The sequence below is a fragment of the Tachyglossus aculeatus genome, chromosome 4, assembly GCF_015852505.1.
Source record: "Tachyglossus aculeatus isolate mTacAcu1 chromosome 4, mTacAcu1.pri, whole genome shotgun sequence".
In the NCBI taxonomy this organism is placed as follows: Eukaryota; Metazoa; Chordata; class Mammalia; order Monotremata; family Tachyglossidae; genus Tachyglossus; species Tachyglossus aculeatus.
The window spans coordinates 48533773-48557435 of record NC_052069.1 but is presented as its reverse complement, the minus strand read 5'-3'; the positions used below and the strand labels follow the sequence as shown (position 1 = coordinate 48557435).

General features: G+C 47.7%; 1 protein-coding gene across 1 annotated transcript in view; it reads left to right on the top strand.

Moving 5' to 3' along the window:
• ABCA4 (ATP binding cassette subfamily A member 4) overlaps nt 1–21162 on the top strand; it is a 249212-nt gene extending 228050 nt beyond the window's left edge. The window contains exons 43-49 of the mRNA XM_038745065.1: nt 96–202; nt 8591–8732; nt 13037–13171; nt 16604–16707; nt 17200–17292; nt 18677–18944; nt 20910–21162. Of these exons, the coding sequence (XP_038600993.1) occupies nt 96–202; nt 8591–8732; nt 13037–13171; nt 16604–16707; nt 17200–17292; nt 18677–18944; nt 20910–21038 (978 nt within the window). The 3' untranslated portion in view covers nt 21039–21162. The remainder of the gene's footprint in view (nt 1–95; nt 203–8590; nt 8733–13036; nt 13172–16603; nt 16708–17199; nt 17293–18676; nt 18945–20909) is intronic.
• The last annotated feature ends 2501 nt before the right edge of the window (nt 21163–23663 follow it).

The window sequence follows — 23663 nt, the reverse complement described above, 5'->3', positions numbered from 1 at the left end:
GAATGAAGCCTAGGAGGGTGTTGGTCCTTGGGACGCCGGACCAGCTAGCAGTCTGAGAGAAAACACCAAACAAAATGACATCTTTCCCTGGGCAGTGCTTCGGGCTCCTGGGCGTGAATGGGGCTGGCAAAACCACCACGATCAAGATGCTCACTGGGGACACTGCAGTCACCTCGGGAGATGCCCTGGTGGCTGGCAAGAGGTGAGTGCTTTGAATACCCATGGGGGATTCTTCCCACCGGGATGCAGGCCCCTCTCACCTGACCACTGGGCCCCTCCGACCTGATGGCAAGACCTCTCCCGTCCAGCTGCTGGGGCCTTCCCTAAAAGGGAAAGTGTGGACAGTGATCCCAATGGAAGAGGAGTGAGGGATGAGATGGAGAGAAGGACACTGAGCCCCCTCCTTCCTCTCCCCCTCCTACCCCTCCCCACAGCACCTGTATATATGTTTGTACATATTACTCTATTTCACTTGTACATATTTACTATTCTATTCATTTTATTTTGTTAACATGTTCTGTTTTGTTTTGTTTTATTTTGTTGTCTGTCTCCCCCTTCTAGACTGTGAGCCCGCTGTTGGGTAGGGACCGTCTCTATATGTTGCCAACCTGGACTTCCCAAGCGCTTAGTACAGTGCTCTGCACACAGTAAGCGCTCAATAAATACGATTGAATGAATGAATGAATGACACCCAGTTGCTTCCAGGAGAGTGAAGCGCGAGAAAACTTTCCTCTTCCCACCCGCCCATCTCCTGGAACGAGTGCTTGGAAAATCTCAGGACAGTTTAAATAGAGATTTGAGGACTCTGCCTTTGCATTAAAGGCTTACAAATTTGTCTGGGCATTCTATCAGTTCTACCAATTCTGAGTCAAAGGGGTTGAACTACGACCCAACGTGGCATTATCAGTTCTACCTATCCTGCCTCAGAGGGGATGAACTACAACCCGATATGGGACCGCTTCCTATCTATCAGTCAGATGCTGACCTGGAGCTCGCCCCCTGCATGCATTTATGCATTCAATTGTATTTATTGAGCGCTTACTGTGTGCAGAGCACTGTACTAAGCGCTTGGGAAGTACAAGTCGGCAACCTATAGAGACGGTCCCTACCCAACAACGGGCTCACGGTCTAGAAGAGGGAGACAGACAAAAAAGCAAAACATGTGGACAGGTGTCAAGTTGTAAGAACAAATAGAATTAAAGCTAAATGCACAATACATGCATTAAATACAATACAATAAATACAATAAATAATAATAATGATGGCATTTATTAAGCGCTTACTATGTGCCAAGCACTGTTCATTCATTCATTCATTCAATCAATCATATTTATTGAGCGCTTACTGTGTGCACAGCACTCTTGGGAAGTACAAGTCGGCAACATATAGAGATGACTGAGGTTCTAAAGATGCCCGTGGAAACAATGGCTTTGGATCATTTAAAAATACATTGTAGGTAAGCGCTCTAATGCAAGTTAATATTTATGACAAAAAGAGTACTACTGAAAAGAAAGTTTAGTCATGGCATTCAGAGAGATGGAGAGGTTTATTTGACAGAGCACTTTCCATGGAGAGATGAGCAAAAAAGTTGGGATATCTCAAAGGGGAATTAATGAGCCAATTTTGATAAGTGCTCTACTACAAGTTAATATTTATGCTAAAAAGAGTACTACTGAAAAGAAAGTTTAGCCATGGCATTCAGAGGGATAGAGATGTTTATTTGACAAAGCAATTTCCATGGAGAGATGAGCAAAAAAGTTGGGATATCTCAAAGGGGAATTAATGAGCCAATTTTGATAAGCACTCTAATACAAGTTAATATTCATGAAAAAAGAGTACTACTGAAAAGAAAAAGTTTAGTCATGGCATTCAGAGAGATGGAGAGGTTTATTTGACAAACCACTTTCCCTGGAGAGATGAGCAAAAAAGTTGGGCTATCTCAAAGGGGAATTAATGAGCCAATTTTGACACGGGTAGGCAGGACAGGTGACGTAAAAGAACAATAGAAAGTATGCTTTGCAAGATTTCAAAGCAGCACAAAAGAAAAAAAATGAAAAACTGAACAGAAAGCTAAATTGATCTCAGATCACTTTTTTTTTTTTTTTTGCCAATTCCGATCCCTTAAAATCCAACAGCCATGAGGGGTGAAATACCTTCCTTGCCTTATTCTGTGATGCCACGATAGGCCGAACTGTTAAGTGACAACGGGATCTGATCAGGTTTACGGGATCCTCCGAGGCTTAGTCGAATCTTTTACAAGTGTAAGTGCATCCTCGGCTCTCTCCCCACCCATAATCCCAAATACAACCCACTGGGAGAGCCTTGCCCAGCTCCCACCCCGCCTCAGTCCTGGGCATGGCAGTGGCAGCTGTGGTAGCATTGGCATCTCTCTGCAGCGGTGAGCCAAACAGGAGTCCATCCTGCCCTTGTCACGGGGATCAGCTCCAGGGGAAAGTCCCACCTTCCTTCCTTCATTCATTCAATCGTATTTATTGAGCGCTTACTGTGTGCAGAGCACTGTACTAAGCGCTTGGGAAGTACAGGTTGGCAACATATAGAGACGGTCCCTACTCAACAGTGGGCTCACAGTCTAGAAGGGGGAGACAGACAACAAAACAAAACATATTAACCTTCCTCTTCCTCGGCGCTGTCCCCTGATCAGAAGGTGGGGCGACTTCAGTCTATAAACTCATTAAGGGCAGGAAACCTGACTGCTAAGCGCTTAGAACAGTGCTCTGCACATAGTAAGCGCTCAGTAAATACCATTTATTGATTGACTGGTTTAACTACATAGACAGCAGAGCAGGAGGCACTATAAACTGAGGCACGATAAACCCCTCCTCTGCTCTACCCCCTTTCCCTCCCCACAGCACTTGTATATATTTGTACATATTTATTACTCTATTTTATTTGTACAGTAAATGCCATTGATTGATTGAGTGGTTTAACTACATAGCAGAGCAGGAGGCACTATAAACTGAGGCACTATAAACCCCTCCTCTGCTCTACCCCCTTTCCCTCCCCACAGCACTTGTATATATTTGTACATATTTATTACTCTATTTTATTTGTACAGTAAATGCCATGGATTGATTGACTGGTTTAACTACATAGACAGCAGAGCAGGAGGCACTATAAACTGAGGCATGATAAACCCCTCCTCTGCTCTACCCCCTTTCCCTCCCCACAGCACTTGTATATATTTGTACATATTTATTACTCTATTTTATTTGTACATATTTGTTACTCTATTTTATTTGTACATATTCATTACTCTATTTTATTTGTACATATTTATTACTCTATTTTATTAATGATGTATATACAGCTGAAATTCTATTTATTCTGATGGTATTGACAACTGTCTACTTGTTTTGTTCTGTTTTGTTGTCCATCTCCCCCTTCTAGACTGTGAACCTGTTGTTAGGTAGGGACCATCTCTGTAAATTGTCGATTTGTACTTCCCAAGCTCTTAGTACGGTGTTCTGCATATAGTAAGCGCGCAATAAATATTCATTCAATTGTATTTATTGAGCGCTTACTGTGTGCAGAGCACTGTACTAAGTGCTTGGGAAGTAAAAGTTGGCAAACATGATTGAAATAAACTGCTCCTTTTATGGGGTCAGCTTTACAGATTTCACCCGATTAACGATTGGTAGGACAAAATGCGCCAATCCATCGTGGAAGTCCATCCTAAGCCTGTGGGGAAAACAACCGCCTGATCTCGTGATTTCCCGGCCAGTGTTCAGAGCATTAAGTATTCCTGTGAACTGCTGGGAAATGCTAATTACTGGCCTCATTTGGGTCTATTTCTAAACGTGGTTGTCTAAATAAATGCTCTCTCGGGAGAGTCTGTCTGCTTGAGATATTGTAGGCATCGGCATTTTGGAGGTCAGGCCAAGCCTCCTCTTTAATTTTGGGATCCCGTAGCCCCGTGAATCCGAGCGGAGTTTTATCCACCCCCTTGATAGTGGCCACCCTCTCCCGAGGCAGCAGCAAGAATCAGTGGTTTCCTGTACCTGGACCTCTCCCCTCTTAATAATAATAATTAATAATTGTGGTATTTGTTAAGCGCTTACTATGTGCCAAGCACGGTTCCAAGAGCTGGGGTAAATACAAGGTTGTCCCATGTCTTCACCCCCATTTTACCGATGAGGTAACTGAGGCACAGAGAAGTTAAGTGGCCGGGATTAGGAGCGTGGCTCAGTGGAAAGAGCCCGGGCTTTGGAGTCAGAGGCCGTGGGTTCAAATCCCGGCTCCGCCACTTGTCAGCTGTGTGACTTTGGGCAAGTCACTTCACTTCTCTGGGCCTCAGTTCCCTCATCTGGAAAATGGGGATGAAGACTGTGAGCCCCTCGTGGGACAACCTGATTACCTTGTATCTACCCCAGCGCTTAGAACAGTGCTTTGCACATAGTAAGCGCTTAATAAATGCCATCATTATTATTATTATTATTATTATTATTAGGACCCACGCCCTCTTACTCCCAAGCCTATGCTCTTTCCACTAAGCTGTGCTGCTTCTCTTCCTGAACTAGTAGCAGATAATAAGCGTGGCTCAGTGTAAAGAGCACGGGCTTTGGAGCAAGGGCTTTGACCTCTTGGTCAGGGGTTCAAATCCCGGCTCCACCAGTTGTCAGCTGTGTGATTTTGGGCAAGTCACTTCAGTTTTCTGTTCCTCAGTTACCTCATCTGTAAAATGAGGATTAAGACTGTGAGCTCCCGTGGGGCAATCTGATCACCTTGTAACCTCCCCAGTGCTTAGAACAGTGCTTTGCACATAGTAAGTGCTTAATAAATGCCATTATTATTATTATTAACAATAAAGTTGGTATTTGTTCAGCACTTACTCTGTGCCAGGCACTGTTCTAGGCGCTGGGGTAGATACAAGGTAATCAGGTTGTCCCACGTGGGGCTCACAGTCTTCATCCCATTTTACAGATGAGGTCACTGAGGCCCAGAGAAGTTAAGTGACTTGCCCAAGGTCACACAGCTGGCAAATGGCAGAGCCAGGATTTGAACCCATGACGTCTGGCTCCCAAGCCCAGTCTCTTTCCACTGAGCCACGGTCTGCATGGCTCCCTGCAGCTCTGTTAGCTCTGTTCACCAAGAGAACAACCGAGTTCTGGTTCCCACCTGCTGTGTGTACATGTGGGAGGTGGGGGTGCATGGGGAGTGGTGTAGACACCACTTCCTGGTCACACACCCCCAGCTGTCTCTAAACAGCACCACAGAGAAGCAGCGTGGCTCAGTGGAAAGAGCCCGGGCTTTGGAGTCAGAGGTCAGGGGTTCAAATCCCAGCTCCGCCAATTGTCAGCTGTGTTGACTTTGGGCGAGTCACTTAACTTCTCTGTGCCTCAGTTACCTCATCTGTAAAATGGGGATTAAGACTGTGAGCCCCCTGTGGGATAAGCTGATCACTTTGTAAACCCCCCCCCAGTGCTTAGAACAGTGCTTTGCACATAGTAAGCGCTTTATAAATACCATCCTTATTATTATTATCCCAGCCCGGTCCCTCCCCAGCCTCTTCCCACCGGCCTCTCCCCATCTTCCTCACCTCCCCTTGGGCCTCCCTGCCTTACCCACTTTCTCCAGCCTCCCTGGGCTTCCCCAGGCCTTCCTAACCTCTCAGACCCCCAGGCCTCCTCACCCTCCTTGGCCTTCATGTCCTCCCCATCCTTCCAGCCTCCTCAGGCCTCTCTCCCCTCTCCAGCCTCCCCAAGCTCCCAGGCCTCCCTTCCCTCTCCAACCCTTGGGCCTCCCTGCCCTACCCACTTTCTCCAGCCTCCCTGGGCTTCCCCAGGCATTCCTAACCTCTCAGACCCCCAGGCCTCCTCACCCTCCTTGGCCTTCATGTCCTCCCCATTCTTCCAGCCTCCTCGGGCCTCCCTCCCCTCTCCAGCCTCCCCAAGTTCCCAGACCTCCCTTCCCTCTCCGATCCCTGAGCTTCCTCACCCTCCTGGCCTCCCTGCCCTCCCCACTCTTCCAGCCTCCATGGACTCCCCTCCCCACTTTCTCCACTCTCCCTGCCCTCCCCAACCCCCTGGCCTCTCCATCCTCCTTGGGCCTCCCCAGGCTCCCCACCCACTTCAACAACCCTGGGTTTCCATAAGCCCCCAGACTTTCCATCCTCCCCACACTCATTCATACATTCAATCGTATTTATTGAGCACTTACTGTATGCAGAGCACTGCACTAAGCGCTTGGGAAGTACAAGTTGACCCTCCCAGTCTCTAGCCCGGTGGTCAGGGAACATGTCTACAAACTCTATTATACTGTAATAATAATAATAATAATGGCATTTATTAAGCGCTTACTATGTGCAAAGCATCATCATCATCATCATCAATCGTATTTATTGAGCACTTACTATGTGCAGAGCACTGTACTAAGTGCTTGGGAAGTACAAATTGGCAACATATAGAGACAGTCCCTACCCAACAGTGGGCTCACAGTCTAAAAGGGGGAGACAGAGAACAAAACCAAACATACTAACAAAATAAAATAAATAGAATAGCTATGTACAAGTAAAATAAATAGAGTAATAAATATGTACAAACATATATACATATATACAGGTGCTGTGGGGAAGGGAAGGAGATAAGATGGGGGGATGGAGAGGGGGACGAGGGGGAGAGGAAGGAAGGGGCTCAGTCTGGGAAGGCCTCCTGGAGGAGGTGAGCTCTCAGCAGGGCCTTGAAGGGAGGAAGAGAGCTAGCTTGGCGGAGGGGCAGAGGGATTGGGGGCATTCCAGGCCTGGGGGAGGACGTGGGCCGGGGGTCGACGGCGGGACAGGCGAGAACGAGGTACGGTGAGGAGATTAGCGGCGGAGGAGCGGAGGGTGCGGGCTGGGCAGTAGAAGGAGAGAAGGGAGGTGAGGTAGGAGGGGGCCAGGGGATGGACAGCCTTGAAGCCCAGGGTGAGGAGTTTCTGCCTGATGCGCAGATTGATTGGTAGCCACTGGAGATTTTTGAGGAGGGGAGTAATATGCCCAGAGCGTTTCTGGACAAAGATAATCCGGGCAGCAGCATGAAGTATGGATTGAAGTGGAGAGAGACACGAGGATGGGAGATCAGAGAGAAGGCTGATGAAGTAGTCCAGACGGGACTACTGTTCTAAGCACTGTTCTAAGCGCTGGGGAGGTTACAAGGTGATCAGGTTGTCCCACGGGGGGCTCACAGTCTTAATCCCCATTTTACAGATGAGGTAACTGAGGCACAGAGAAGTGAAGTGACTTGCCCAAAGTCACACAGCTGACAATTGGCGGAGCTGGGATTTGAACCCATGACCTCTGACTCCAAAGCCTGGGCTCATTCCACTGAGCCACGCTGCCTTTCGTGTACTTTCCCAGGCACTTAGTACAATGCTCTGTGAACAGTAAGTAATCAATTAATACAATTGATTGAATGGCCTTGGGAGCCCGCGGACTTGAGTTCTAATCCTGCCTTCTCCACTTGCCTGCCGTCTGACTCTGGGCAAGTCACTTCACTTCTCTGGGCCTCAGTTCCTCATCTGTAAAATGGGGATCTATATGGGGATTCTATACCTGTTCTCCCTCCTACTTACCCCATGGGGGGCACAGGACAGTCTCTAACCTGATTAACTTTTACCTGCCCCAGCACTTAGAACAGTGCTTGGCACATAGTAAGCGCTTAATACCATAAAAAAACCTCACTTTGCACATTGGTGCCCCAAAATGCTATAGATAATAATAATAATCGTTAAGTACTTTGTTAAGCACTTACTATGTGCCAAGAACTGGGGGAGATCATCAGGTCCAACATGGGGCTCACAGTCTACGTATGAGGGAGAACAGGTATTGAACCCCCATTGTGCAAATGAGGGAACTAACGTATACAAAAGTTGAGTGAGCAAGGTGACACAGCGGGTAGGTGGGGGAGGCGGAATTAGAACCCAGGACCTGTGACTCCCAGGCTCAGCTTTTCCCACTCTCCCCCTCTAGACTGCAAGCTCCCTGTGGGCAGGGATTTTATCCGTTTATTGTTATACCCATTTATTGTTATATTTTACTCTCCCAAGAAGTTAGTGCAGTGCTTTGCACACAGTAAGCACTCAATAAATACGATTGAATGAAGGAATAGGGTACGATTCTAACACGATTCTGCTTCCAGATTCCCCGTTGCGTATTCCAGCATGGAACCGCAGAATACGTCAATAAGGCCCAATCAATAACCCAATAACCCGTCTCACCCACTGAGAATGGGAAAACGTTCTCCCAGGGCACACTAAACTCCGACCCTCGGCTGTCTGAGCAGCAGCTTTTCGGAGGGCAAATCATCAATTCCTTTTTGTTCATTCATTCATTCATTCAATCGTATTTATTGAGCGCTTACTGTATGCAGAGCACTGTACTAAGCACTTGGGAAGTACAAGTTGGCAACATATAGAGATGGTCCCTACCCAACAGTGGGCTCACGGTCTAGAAAGGGGAGACAGACAGCAAGACAAAACATATTAACAAAATAAAATAAATAGAATAAATATGTACAAATAAAATAGAGTAATAAATACATACAAACATATATACATATATACCTATATATACCTGTATATATATTTGTTCCTGCAGTGTACTGACCCACATCTCTGACGCCCACCAAGCGACGGGGTACTGTCCTCAGTTTGACGCCATCGATGACCTGCTCACCGGCCGAGAACACCTTCATCTCTACGCCCGTCTGCGAGGGGTTCCGGTGGAGGAAATATCCAGGGTAAATCGGTTGCCTGAGGCGGGCGATGAACCCAGAGATAGTTCATTTATTCAATCATATTTATTGAGCGCTTACTGTGTGCAGAGCACTGTACTAAGCGCTTGGGAAGTCCAAGTTGGCAACATACAGAGACGGTCCCTACCCAACAGCGGGCTCACAGTCTAGAAGGGGGAGACAGACAACAAAACAAAACATATTAACAAAATAAAATAAATAGAGTATGTACAAGTAAAATAAATAGAGTAACAAATCCGTACAAACATATATACATATATACAGGTGCTGTGGGGAAGGGAAGGAGGTAAGGTCTGCTGAAAAGTGTTTCCGCTCTGAGCCGAGAAAGCCAGGGAACAGTTTCCCCACCGATTTGTCATCTTTTTTCACTCACTTCTCCAGATGAAGTGGTGTTGCCCATCAGAAGCAGCATATTGGAGTCTTGCCGGGGATTTACAGCATGGGAGCCAAGAGGTTGTAGGTTCGAATCCCAGCTCCGCCACTTGTCTGTTGTGTGACTTTGGGCAAGTCACTTCACTTAATGATGGCATTTAATAATGGCATTTATTAAGGGCTTACAATGTGCAAAGCACTTTTCTAAGCGCTGGGGAAGTTACAAGGTGATCAGGTTGTCCCACGGGGGGCTCACAGTCTTAATCCCCATTTTACAGATGAGGTAACTGAGGCCCAGAGAAGTGAAGTGACTTGCCCAAAGTCACACAGCTGACAAGTGGCGGAGCCGGGATTGGAACCCACGACCTCTGACTCCAAAGCCCCTGCTCTTTCCACTGAGCCACGCTCTTCTCTGGGCTTCAGTTCCCTCATCTATTAAATGAGGTTTGAGATTGTGAGCCCCACATGGGACAGGGACTGTGTCCAACCTGATTTGCTTGTATCCCCCCAGCTGTCTGGCAAGCGGTAAGCACTTAACAAATACGATTATTATTATTTGCCCAATCTTTGTTGTCTTTTCAGAAATCCTCCTGAATTGGGGCGGAATTTTGTGCAGCCCTTGCCGTCCAGTTCTACTCTCCAAACGGGGAAAACCTCATTTTGGTCCCCCCGAGTCAGCGGCCATTTCTCTGGGCTCTCTAGCCGCCAAACTATTTTAAAATTCCATACCTACGTTATTCCCTCAAGAGGGAGACCTTTTCCACAGCACAACCATTCCCAACTTGTTCCTATTTGCTAGCCAGCGGGCCCGGGGGAATGGGGAGGGAAAGACACCCCTGCAGCCTGCCTGATGGGATGGAAAGAAGAGCCCCAGCTGGGCATTCATGCTGCCATGAGGCCGTGACTCTTTCGAGCTGCGTGGAATCAGCCCAAGCTGATTCATGGCCTGGTGGAAAGAGTAAGAGCCTTGTAGTGAAAAGACCTGGGTTCTAATCCCCATTCTGGCACTAGTCTGCTGTGTGACCTTGGGTAAGTCACTCAACTTCTCTGTGCCTCAGTTACCTCACCTGAAAAATGGGGATGAAGACCGTGAGCCCTATGTGGGACAGCCGCTATGTCCGACTCAATTATCTTGTATCTGCCCCAGTGCTTTAGTACAGTGCCTGGCACATAGTAAGGACATAACAAATACATTCATTCATTCAATCGTACTTATTGAGCACTTACTATGTGCAGAGCACTGTACTAAGCGCTTGGGAAGTACAAGTCGGCGACACATAGAGACGGTCCCTACCCAACATTCATTCATTCAATTGTATTTATTGAGCGCTTACTGTGTGCAGAGCACTGTACTAAGCGCTTGATGTTGCCAACTTGTACTTTCCAAGCGCTTAGTACAGTGCTCTGCACACAGTAAGCGCTCAATAAATATGATTGATTGATTGATTGATTGATTGGGAAGTACAAGTTGGCAACATATTGAGACGGTCTCTACCCAACAGTGGGCTCACAGACAGCGGGCTCACAGTCTAGAAGGGGGAGACAGACAGCAAAACAAAACATATTAACAAAATAAAATAAACAGAATAAATATGTACAAATAAAATAAATAGAGTAATAAGTATGTACAAACATATATGCATATATACAGGTGCTGTGAGGAGGGGAAGGAGGTAGGGCGGGGGGGATGGGGAGCAGGAGGAGAGGGAGAGGAAGGAGGGGCTCAGTGTGGGAAGGCCTCCAGGAGGAGGTGAGCTCTCAGTAGGGCTTTGAAGGGAGGAAGAAAGCTAGCTTGGCGGATGAGCGGAGGGAGGGCATTCCAGGCCAGGGGGATGATGTGGGCCGGGAGTCGACGGCGGGACAAATACCACAATTATATGGTTGCGGGTTAGCAAATGGGTAGGGAGCATGGAAGAGGGAGACTCATAGCTCCTGTCCTGCTTCCATCCCAGATGGAGTCCTCCCATTCAATGATTCATTCATTCAATTGTATTTATTGAGTGCTTACCGTGCTTACTGTGGGCAGGGCACCGTACTAAGCACTTGGGAGAGTACAATATAATAATAAAGACACACATTCCCTGCCCACAATGAGCTTCCACCCTGAAGCCCCCGCCAAATTCCAGATGGAGTGGACAGAGATGGAGAGAGCGTGTCTGCCAGGTTTTGAGGGTGAGCTTGTGGTATAATAACGATGGTATTTGTTAAGCACTTTTTAGGTGCTGGGGTGGATACAAGCAAATCAGGTTGGACAAAGTCCCTGTCCCATGTGGGGCTCACAGTCTTAATCTCCATTTTACAGATAATAATAATAATGATAGCATTTAGTAAGCACTTACTATGTGCAAAGCACTGTTCTAAGCGCTGGGTAACTGAGGCCAAGAGAACTGAAGTGCCTTAGCAGATGAGTGGCAGAGTCGGGATTAGAACCCACGACCTGACCCCCAGGCCCGTGCTCTATCCACTAGGCATGCTGCTTCCCGGAATTACCACAATCACATGTTACAACAAATACCACAATTACATGCTTGCGCGTTAGCAAATGGGTCAGGAGAGTGGAAGGGGGAGGTTTAGCAACTCCTGCTCTGTTGCCAGGGGTTGAGGATTTGGCTCCCTAAATGGGGCCTTCCCATCCTGAAGCCATCCCCCCAAACCCAGAGGGAGCAGGGAGAGATAGAGAGAGGGTGTCTACCAGGCAGAGAGATCTTGGCTTAGAGGGTGAGCTGCTAGAAATGGGACCCATTAGCAAATTTCTGAGGTGAAAGGCATCAGTGTTCACAGAGGTTCATTCATTCATTCATTCGTATTTATTGAGCGCTTACTGTGTGCAGAGCACTGTACTAAGCACTTGGGAAGTACAAGTTGGCAACATATAGAGATGGTCCCTACCCAACAGCAGGCTCACAATCTAGAAGTAAATGGCATGTATTAAGCGTTTACTATGTGCAAAGTACTGTTCTAAGCGCTGGGGACGTTACAAGGTGATCAGGTTGTCCCATGGGGGGGCTCACAGTCTTAATCCCCATTTTACAGGTGAGGTAACTGAGGCCCAGAGAAATAAAGTGACTTCCCCAAAGTCTCGCAGCTGACAGTTGGCGGAGCTGGGATTTGAACCCATGACCTCTGACTCCAAAGCCCGGGCAATAATAATGGCATTTATTAAGTGCTTACTATGTGCTTTAAAGCATTGTTCTAAGTGCTGGGGAGGTTACAAGGTGATCAGGTTGTCCTAAGTGGGGCTCACAGTCTTAATCTCCATTTTACAGATGAGGTAACTGAGGCCCAGAGAAGTAAAATGACTTGCCCAAAGTCACACAGCTGACAGTTGGCGGACCCAGGATTTCATTCATTCATTCATTCATTCAATCGTATTTATTGAGCACTTACTGTGTGCAGAGCACTGTACTAAGCGCTTGGGAAGTACAAGTTGGCAACATATAGAGATGGTCCCTACCCAACAGTGCGCTTACAGTCTAGAACCCATGACCTCTGACTCCAAAGCCCGGGCAATAATAATGGCATTTATTAAGTGTTTACTACGTGCAAAGCACTGTTCTAAGTGCTGGGGAGGTTACAAGGTGATCAGGTTGTCCTAAGTGGGGCTCACAGTCTTAATCCCCATTTTACAGGTGAGGTACCTGAGGCCCAGAGAAGTGAAGTGACTTGCCCATAGTCACCCAGCTGACAAGTGGTGGAGCTGGGATTTGAACCCGTGACCTCTGACTCCAAAGCCTGGGCTCTTTCCATTGAGCCAAGCTGCTTTCTGGGTTCTCTCTGGGATACCCAAAGTGGATGGGAACGGGGGTTCTCCCGATTCCCGGTTCCTCTTTCTTTGGGATGGGTGGGACAACTCGCACAATCAGCTCCCTTGAGTTTTGTGGAGGGGAGATTCAGGGGGGTGACTTTCTCTCCCTCAGGTAACAGACGGAGTCATTCGGAGCCTGGGCCTGTCCCTGCACGCAGACCACTTGGCAGGCACGTACAGTGGAGGGAACAAGAGGAAACTGTCGACTGCCATTGCTCTGGTCGGCTGCCCTCCCCTCGTGCTACTGGTAAGGGGCCCTTGACCACGGTCACTAGAACAGTGCGACTAGCATCAGCTAATAATAATAATAATAATTGCGATATTTGTTGAGCTTTTACTATTTGTCAGGCACTGCTGTAAGCACTAGGGTGGGTACAAGCAGCATGAGAAGCAGGGTGGCTCAGTGGAAAAAGAGCCCGGGCTTTGGAGTCAGAGGTCATGGGTTCAAATCCCAGCTCCACCACTTGTCAGCTGTGTGACTTTGGGCAAGTCACTTCACTTCTCTGGGCCTCAGTTCCCTCACCTGTAAAATGGGGATGAAGACTGTGAGCCCCCTGTGGGACAATCTGATCATTTTGTAACCTCCCCAGCGCTTAGAACAGTGCTTTGCACATAGCAAGCGCTTAATAAATGCCATTATTATTATTATTATGTCTGCTGTGTGATCTTGGGAAGTCACTTCACTTCTCTGAGCCTCAGTTACCTCATCTGGAAAATGGGACAACCTGATTACCTTGTATCTACCCTAGTGCTTAGAACATTGCATGCCACATAGTAAACGCTTAATAAACACTCTTATTATTATTATTATTATTGCAAGCAGATCACTATGGACACAATCCCTGTCTCACATGAGGCTCACAGTCTGAATCCCCATTTTACAGATGAGGGAATGGAGGCCCACAGAAGTGAAGTGACTTACCCGAGGTCACAGAGCAGGCACGTGGCGGAGCCAGGATTAAAACCCAGATCTTTCCAACTCTGAGGCCCGTGCTCTATAATAATAATAATAATAATATTGGCATTTATTAAGCACTTACTATGTGCAAAGCACTGTTCTAAGCGCTGGGGAGGTTACAAGGTGATCAGGTTGTCCCATGTGGGGCTCACAGTCTGAATCCCATTTTACAGATGAGGTAACTGAGGCACAGAGAAGTTAAGTGACTTTCCCAAAGTCGCACAGCTGACAATAATAATAATAATGATAATAATGATAATAATAATAATAATAATAATAATAATAATAATGGCATTTGTTAAGCACTTACTATGTACAAAGCATTGTTCTAAGCTCTGGGGAGGTTACAAGGTGATCAGGTTGTCCCATGTGGGGCTCACAGCCTTCATCCCCATTTTACAGATTGAAGTAACTGAGGCCCAGAGAAGTGAAGTGACGTGCCCAAAGTCACACAGCTGACAAGTGGCGGAGCTGGGATTTGAACCCATGATCTCTGACTCCTAAAGCCCATGCTTTTTCCACTGAGCCACGCTGCTTCTCATAACTCATAACTTCTCTATCACAACCGGGCTCTCCCTCCCCACCTCCCTTTTTACACTTCCACACACCCCACCCTCCCCACCCCACGCACACCCCGACTCAGTCTTGCATCCCTGCTCCTCTCCCCACAGCTCTACGCAAACAACTCCCACTAATCGCAAGGCTCACTGACCGTCAGCTCTCCTAGCTTTGGGGGCAATGGTTTGGCAGCGGAGGACAGGACACTGCGCAAGAATGTCATTTCTGTGCCAGGATGTAGGCTGAAGAAAACTGAGCTTGCTCAGCAAAGCGCCGTGGCTCGTAATACCGTTCCACTTAGCTCGTGGAATTCCAAATTAGCAGAAAGGGGTCATTTTCCAACTGATCAAAGGGCACCTATATCCTTGCATCGACTTCTGCCCATTTGACATTCTCCGGGGACTGAATGGGACCAGTATGGTACCCAGAGAATTAGGGGCTGGGCAGGTGAAGAATGGAGCGGAGGAGGGAAGACTCATGCTGTCTAGCCACTGATGGTGCCGACCTCTCAGCCTCCTGTCTCTCCCCACTCCTGTCCATACTTCACTCTGCTTTCCAGATCACTTTTCTACAAAAACGCCCAGGCCATATTTACCCACTTCTCAAGACCCTCCACCCCCACATCAAACAGAAATTCCCCACCATTGAATTTAAAGCAGTCAGTCACCTTTCCCCCTCCTACTTCACCTCACTACTCTACTACAACCCTGCCTGCATACTTTGCTCCTCTAATGCTAACCTTCCCACGGTACCTCCATCTCTTCTGTTTCACGCCAACCTCTCCCCCACATCCTGCCTCTGGTCTGTAACATCCTCCCTCCTTATATCTGATGACAATCACTCTCCCCACCTTTAAAAACTTATTAAAGGCACATCTCCTCCAAGAGACCTTCCCTAAGCCCTCCTTTCCTCTTCATCCACTCCCTTCTGTGTTGAATTTCAGAAAAAAAAATAAGCGCTTAGTACAGTGCTCTGCACACAATAAGCGCTCAATAAATACGATTGAATGAATGAATGAATCCTATCTTGCTCCCTTTATTCATCCCTCGACGCAGTCATCCCCTGACGCAGCCCCATGGCACTTACGTATGTATCTGTAGTTTATTTATATCAATATCTGTCTCCCCCTCTAGACTGTAAGCTCGTTGTGGGCGGGGAATGTGTCTGTTGTATTGTTATATTGCACTCTCCCAAGTGCTTAGTACGGTGCTCTGCACCCAATAAGCGCTCAGTAGATACAACTGACTGACTCTGTTATACTGTTCTCTCCCAAGCACTTAGTACAGTGCTCTGCATACAGTAATAATAACAATAATAATAATAATAACGATGATGGCATTTATTAAGTGCTTCTAAGCACTGGGGAAGTTACAAGGTAATCAGATTGTCCCACGGGGGGGCTCACCGACTTCATCCCCATTTTACAGATGAGGTAACTGAGGCACAGAGAAGTGAAGTGACTTGCCCAAAGTCACACAGCTGACAAGTGGGGGAGCCGGAACTTGAACCCATGACCTCTGACTCCAAAGCCCGTGCTCTTTCCCCCGGGCCATGCTGCTTCTCAGTGGATACCACTGATTGATCGACTGAATAACAACTGCTGTATTTGTTTAGCACGGGGAATGTGCCAAGCCCTATACTAAGCTCTATAAAAGATACAAAATAATCAGGTCAGACACAGTCCCTGACTCATCTGGAGTTTCACAGTCTAAGTAGGAAGGAGAACAGGCATTTAATCCCCATTTTACAAATGAGGAAAATGAGGCCCAGAGAAATTAAGAGACTTGCCCCAGGTCACACAGCAGGCAAGTGATGGAGTCTGAATTAGAACCCAGATCCTCTGACTCCGAAGTCTGTGCTCTTTCCCCAGGCCAACAGAAGCCAGCTTATTGTCTCTCCCCACTCCAGCCCACACCTAACTCTGCTCCCCTGATCATGTTTCTGAAAAAAAGTTCAGTCCACATCCCTGTCTGCCCTTGTATACTGTAATCTTATTGTGGGCAGGGAACACGCCTACCAACCCTGCTGTATTGTACTCTCCCAAGCGATTAATACAGTGCTCTGCACATAGTACGCACTTAATAAATGCCACTGATTGATTGATGGATTCATTATTTACTCACTACAGCCCCTTTCCCCCCATTTTTGTTCAAACATCCTCAGGATGAGCCCACAACAGGGATGGATCCGCTGTCACGCCGCTTGCTGTGGAACACGATCGTTAACATCATCAGGGAAGGGAGAGCGGTCGTGTTCACATCCCACAGGTGGTGGTCATTTTCCCAGCCGGGCCCTGGGCGACAAGGAATGGGGATGAGAGGAGGGAGGATGGTGGGTGGGGAAGATGGCAGGAGGGAGGGAGGGAGGATGTGGAGAAGTGTGGCAAGAGGAAGAGAGGAGGGAATGGGGAGAAGGCGGTGGGCAGGAAGAGGAGGACAGAGAAGATGGTGGATGGGGAAGATGGTGGCTGAGAAGGATGGAGAAGATGGTGGGCGAGGGGGTGGGGAATGTGGAGGGAGGGCATGGGGGAGAGTGGGAAGAGGAGGAGAGAAGGGAAGGGGGAGAAGATGATGGGCGGGATTCAGGGGTCAGGGAAACTGTCAGATGTGAGGAGAGGGGAGCGAAAGATGAATGGGAAGAAGGGAGGAAATGGAAGATAGGCAGGAAATGGGGCAGGGAAGATGGCAAGTTTAGGCATGGGGACCTCCTCCTTCTCCTCATCTGCCTCTCACACCTGAAACTCTTCCTCCCGCCATCAGCATGGAAGAATGCGAAGCCCTGTGCACGCGACTGGCCATCATGGTGAAAGGGACGTTCCAGTGCCTGGGCACCATTCAGCACCTCAAATATAAGTAAGGAGAGAGCCACCGGGGGCAAGCCTTAGCCCGCCTCGTCGGTCAGTCAGCCCCCAATGTTTGGTACTTGGTATTTGTTAAGTGCTTACTACGTGTCAAGCACGGTACTAAGCGCTAAAGTGGATACAAGCAGATTGAATTGGGCACAGTCCCACGTGGGGCTCACAATCTCAATCCCCATTTTACAGTTGAGGCACCAAGAAGTAAAGTGACTTTGGTATTTGGTAAAGTGACTTGCCCAAGGACACACAACAGACGAGTGGCAGAGCCAGGATTAGAATCCATGGTCTTCTGAGTTCCAGGCCCATGATCTATCCATGACGCCATGCTGCTTCTCTGTTCTCTGAACCTCCTCTGTGGGAGACGCACTGCCCTGAGCTGACTCACTCTTCCCACTGCTGAGCTCTCATTCATTCATTCATTCAATCGTATTTATTGAGCGCTTACTGTGTGCAGAGCACTGTACTAAGTGCTTGGGAAGTACAAGTTGGCAACAGATAGAGACGGTCCCCACCCAACAACAGGCTCACAGTCTAGAAGAGGGAGACAGACAACAAAACAAAACATGTGGACAGGTGTCAAGTCATCAGAATAAATAGAAATATAGCTAGATGCACATCATTAACAAAATAAATAGAATAGTAAATATATATAAGTAAAATAAATAGAGTAATAAATCTATACAAAATTATATACAGGTGCTGTGGGGAGGGGAAGGAGGTGGGGCGGGGGGGATGGGGAGGAGGAGAGAAAAAAGGGGGCTCAGTGTGGGAAGGCCTCATCTATAGGGAACATACCTACTAACTCTGTTATATTGTACTCCCCCAAGTGCTTAGCACAGTGCTCTGCACACAGCAAGTGCTCAACAAATACAACTGATTGATGGATCGATTGCAAAATGGGGATTCAACACCTGTTCTCCCTCCGACTTCGACTGTGAGCCCCACGCGGGACAGAGCCTGTGTCCAGCCTGATGAACTTGTATCTACCCCAGCGCTTAGTACAGTGCTTGACACATAGTAAGTGTTTAACAAATATCATAGAGAAGCAGCATGGCGTGGTGGCAAGAGCCCGGGCTTTGGAGTCAGAGGTCATGGGTTCAAATCTCGGCTCCACCAATTGTCAGCTGTGTGACTTTGGGTAAGTCACTTCACTTCTCTGGGCCTCAGTTACCTCATCTGTAAAATGGGGATTAAAACTGTGAGCCCCCCGTGGGACAAACTGATCACCTTGTAACCTCTCCAGCGCATAGAACAGTGCTTTGCACATAGTAAGCGCTTAATAAATGCCATTATTATTATTATTATTATTATAAAGAGAGCAGCTTTTCCCCACTATCCCTCCACACACGTAACCCCCCTCCTCTGCAATACCCTCCTAGGTTCGGAGATGGCTACGTCGTCACGATGAAAATCAAGCCACCTAAGTCGGGGTTGCTGCCCGACCTGACCGCGGTGGAGCAGTTCCTGCAGACGCATTTCCCCGGCAGCGTCCAGATGGAGCGACACTATAACACATTGCAGTACCAGATCTCCTCCTCCTCTTCCTCTTCCTCCTCCTCGCTGGCCCGTATCTTCCAGCTGCTCATCTCCAACAAAGACAGCCTGAACATCGAAGAGTATTCCCTCACCCAGACCACATTGGACCAAGTGAGTGAATAATAATCAAAATAATAACAATAATGATGGTATTTGTTAAGTGCTTACTAGGTGCCAAGCACTGTTCTAAGCAATGGGGTGGATATAAGGTAATTAGGTTGTCCCACATGGGGCCCACAGTCTTAATCCCCATTTTACAGATGAGGTAACTGAGGCACACAGAGAAGTGAAGCGACTTGCCCAGAGTCACACAGCTGACAAGTGGCGGAGCCGGGATTAGAACCCATGGCCTCTGACTCCCAAGCCGGGGCTCTTTCCACTAAGCACACTGGTTTCCCCGACCAAGTGCTTCTCTTAGCCCGGAGCGGGGCAGAGAAAGCCCTGGAGGGAAAAATTCAGAATTCTGCTGGTTAGTCTATCCCTTGTTGAAAGGAAATGAATCCCTCAATCAGCAGGCTTGATATTTTACTGAAATGATGTCCTATTCTGTACTTAAGGGGCCTGTTTGTTGAGATCTCCCTGCCTCCAAAAGGATCTAGGGTAGTGGGTAGTCCTAGCTGCAGGAACGAAGGGTTTGTCAGAGACAAAGAGGCAAAAAAACCGAGCAGAAGTCAGGGAAATTAGAGAAGCAGCATGGATAGAGGACAGGCCTGGGAATCAGAAGGACTTGGGTTTTTTCCAGTGGTATTTGTTAAACGCTTACTATGTGCCAGACAGATCTGTGTTGGGGCAAATAGAAGTTAACCAGGTTGGGCACAGTCCATGTCCCACATGGGGCTTGTAGTCTTAACTCCTATTTTACAAATGAGGCCCAGAGAAGTTAAGTGACTTGTCCAAGTTCATACAGCAGGCAAGTGGCAGAGGCAAGATTAGAACTCAAGTTCTTCTGACTCTCAGGCCTGCGCTCTCTACACTAAGCCTTGCAGCGTCCCTAATCCCAGTCCTGCCATTTGGCTGCTGTGTGACCTTGGGCTAGTCACTTAACTTCTCTGTGCCTTTTTTACCACGTCTGTAAAGTGAGGATTGATTGTGAGCCCCATATGGGACATGGATTATGTCCAACCTAATTAATTTGTATCTACCCCCAAATCTGGCACAGAGTAAGCACTCGACAAATACCATTAAAAAAAATCATCATTACACTGAGTCCTGATCTCCATGATGAGTAATATTATCACTGAGTAATAATCATGATACTTAACCACTTACCGCGTGCCAAGCACTGTACTAAGTGCAGGGGTAGCTACAAGGTCTGAGAAGCAGTGTGGCTCAGTGGAAAGACCCCGGGCTTTGGAGTCAGAGGTCATGGGTTCAAATCCCTGCTCCGCCAATTGTCAGCTGTGTGACTTTGGGCCCATCACTTAACTTCTCTGAGCCTCAGTTCCCTCATCTGTAAAACGGGAATGAAGACTGTGAGCCCCCTGTGGGACAACCTGATCACTTTGTAACCTCCCCAGTGCTTAGAACAGTGCTTTGCACATAGTAAGTGCTTAATAAATGCCATTATTATTATTATTATTATTATTATTATTATATTACAAGGTCATCAGACTGGACCCAGCCTCTGTCACAGTCTAAGGAGGAGGGAGTAGGATTTAATCTCCATTTACAGATGAGGAAATCGAGGCACAGAGAAGTGACTTGCCCAAAGTCACAGAACAGAGAAGTAGTGGAGCCGGGATTAGACCCCAGGTCTTCTGACTCCCACGCCCTGCTCTTTCCACTAGGCCACACCGCTTTTTCATTCATTCATTCAATCATATTTACTAAGCACTTACAGTGTGCAGAGCACTGTACTAAGCACTTGGGAAGTACAAGTTGGCAACATATAGAGACGGCCCTTACCCAACAACGGGCCCACAGTCTAGAAGTCTCCAGTCGGGAACAGCGAGCTATTGAGTGACCGATGAGGCCGCCCCAGTGTGGGAGATGAAAATCAGCGACTGGCCCCTGAAAAGGAACTCAGGTCAGGCCTCCGACTCTCCCCGCTCCTCACCCTCATTGCCTTCCCCACAGGTGTTTGTGAGCTTTGCTAAGCAGCAGACGGAAGAGGACGACCTCCCCCTGCATCCCCGTGTAGCTGGAGCCAGGCGAGACCCCAAGGTAGCCCCGGTCTCTCCCGCCCCCGCACAGGCCCCGGCGTAAATCCAGCACCGGAGCGTCCAGGGACTCCAGGCAGCCGGTAGGACTGTCTCGGCCCCTCACAGGTGCCCAGGATGTGGGGCAGACACACAACACACACTCTATACATATATCTATATCTATATCTATCTATCTATCTATATATATATATATATGTATATCTACACGTGCAGATGGAACTGTGGTAAACATACTGGTGCACGTACTGGGAGAGAAAGTTCAGGATAAGTGCCCACACCTAATCCTAAGAAGCACAAGAGAAGCTGCTTTATCCCTGAAGGGCCAGCTCTTTTTTGAAGGCACACTTAAACAAGGGACATTTTGTGGCCCCAAAGAGGGCTTCCTTTCCCTCCAATTTGGCTTTCTACAGGGAGGAGAGAGCAAAAACTCACACACACCCACACACGTAGTACCTAAGCACATATCCTCACCCCTCCCGTAGTTCTTTACCATGTTATTTCCTGTCAGTGGCAGGATTTAGGGAAAAACCAAAAGCCCTCTAGAGTTTTCATGAACTCCCCTACTCCACGTCTTCCCCGATCTTCATTTTATGGTTTCGTTAATCCCAAGGGCAGGGATCGCGTCCGTCATTGTGTTGTACCCCCTCAAGTGCTTAGTACAGGGCTTTACACACTGGAGGTGCTCAATACATACAATTTGTTGGCCATTGCCAGTACTGTATTCCACTCCCCGCTCCTGCTGCTAGCTGGACAGATGTGCTTCCCCAACCATTCTTTCCCTGAGAGGCGGGACCCCTGATCAGCACTCTCCCACCCCGAGCTGCCCCTGTTTTCTCCACGCCCCCACCAAGGCTTCCTCCTGGGACCAGAGGAATTCGAGCCCAGGCTTCGAACAGGCCTTGAGAATATAGTTTTTTCCTGTAGAAATGCAGGTTCCAGAGCTTCTGATGAGGGAGGCATCCCCAGGGATGCAATCACGTCAACTGTCCCAGCAAGAAAGCCACCATCTCAGACAATAAGAGCTAACTGGTGGCAGGTGTTGACAGATGTCCCTGACACTCCTCAACAGCCGTTCAGGCCCAAACCTGGCAAAGTCCTGCCCTGCCCTGCTTTGCTCCCAGACCGTCCTAAACTGGGCTGTTGGTGGGCTGGAGACCTCCTCTGTAGAAAACCCCCCACGCACATGTACGGAATAAACGCATCTTACCTTCCCCCGAAGAACCAAAGTCTTTTTAAAATGAAAAAGTGGGGACAAGCACTTCTAAGCGACAGGGTCGGTACAAGATAATCAGGTTGGAAACAATCCTAGTTCTTCACATGGGGCTCACAGTCTAAGTAGGAGGGAGTAGGATATAATCCCCATTTTTCAGATGAGGAAACCAAGCCACAGAAAAGATCGCACAAAGTCACACAGAAGGCATATGGCAGAGCTGGGATTACAGCCCAGTTCCTCTGACTTCCAGCTCCGTGCTCTTTTCCACTAGCTTTCCGGATACCACAGGCACCCCATTTTGATAAAATCTTTCCCTTGAATTCTAGGCTTGAGTCCCTCCCCACTGTACTCTTTTAATAATAATAATAATCATGGTCTTTATTAAGTGCTTACTATGTGCAAAGCACTGTTTTAATCGCTGGGGGAGCTACAAGGTGATCAGGTTGTCCCACGGGGGGCTCACAGTCAATCCCCATTTTACAGATGAGGTAACTGAGGCCCAGAGAAGTGAAGTGACTTGCCCAAAGTCACACAGCTGACAATTGGCCGAGCTGGAATTTGAACCCATGACCACTGACTCCCAAGACCAGGCTCTTTCCACTGAGCCACGCTTTTCTTCACTCCATGATTGTCCTCTGAGGGAAAGAACTCACTGTCACCCCGAGGATCTGTTCCCAGCAACAGCAGGGAAGACAAGACCTCGACATCCATGAAGCCGTGCCCTTCCCTGCCCTGCCGACAAGCCCGGCCCTGCCAAGCTCTGGCTGATGTTGGCCAGCTACCAGTTTGCATACATTGATTTTTCTGTCCCCGATTGAACCATTAGAGAATAACAGGTCCAAAAGCCAGTCACCGTGCTTTATTCCTTTCATAACTCAGAGCGCAACATCTAACAGCCAAAAGGATTTACTGGAATTCACAATAACTGTTTCCATTTCCACACTCATCCTTTTTTCCTCTTCCAGCATCAGTGACTGAATACCCTCGGGCCCAACCAAGCCAGGGACCCTGCTAGCATTTGATATGCAGCAATGAATTCTGGATTTTGGTTTCCCAGAGTGGATGTAACTATTTTTTTTTATTTGAAATGTAAGCCCCCACTTTTGAATTTAATTATACAAAAGAATTATGAAAATTTAGGCCCCTACTGCAAAATAGCAGCCGAAATATCTTGTGTTTCCGTAGCTGGTTACTGAGTTTATAACGCAGCTTCGACTTTTGCATATTTTCTCTCTTTACAAATGATTGCAAAAATCCTCATGTGCAGCACTTTTAGGTAAATAAATCTGTCATGAAACAAACCATACTTACATTTCCTGGTTAATTTTCCATCGCTGTATAATAGTTTTCTTTAAAATGACCTATGGACAAGATCGCCATAGTTTCTTGCACAGATTTATACAAAACCTTTCTAACTGAGCCCTGAACAAGAGGTGGAAAATCAGAAAGGTTGTC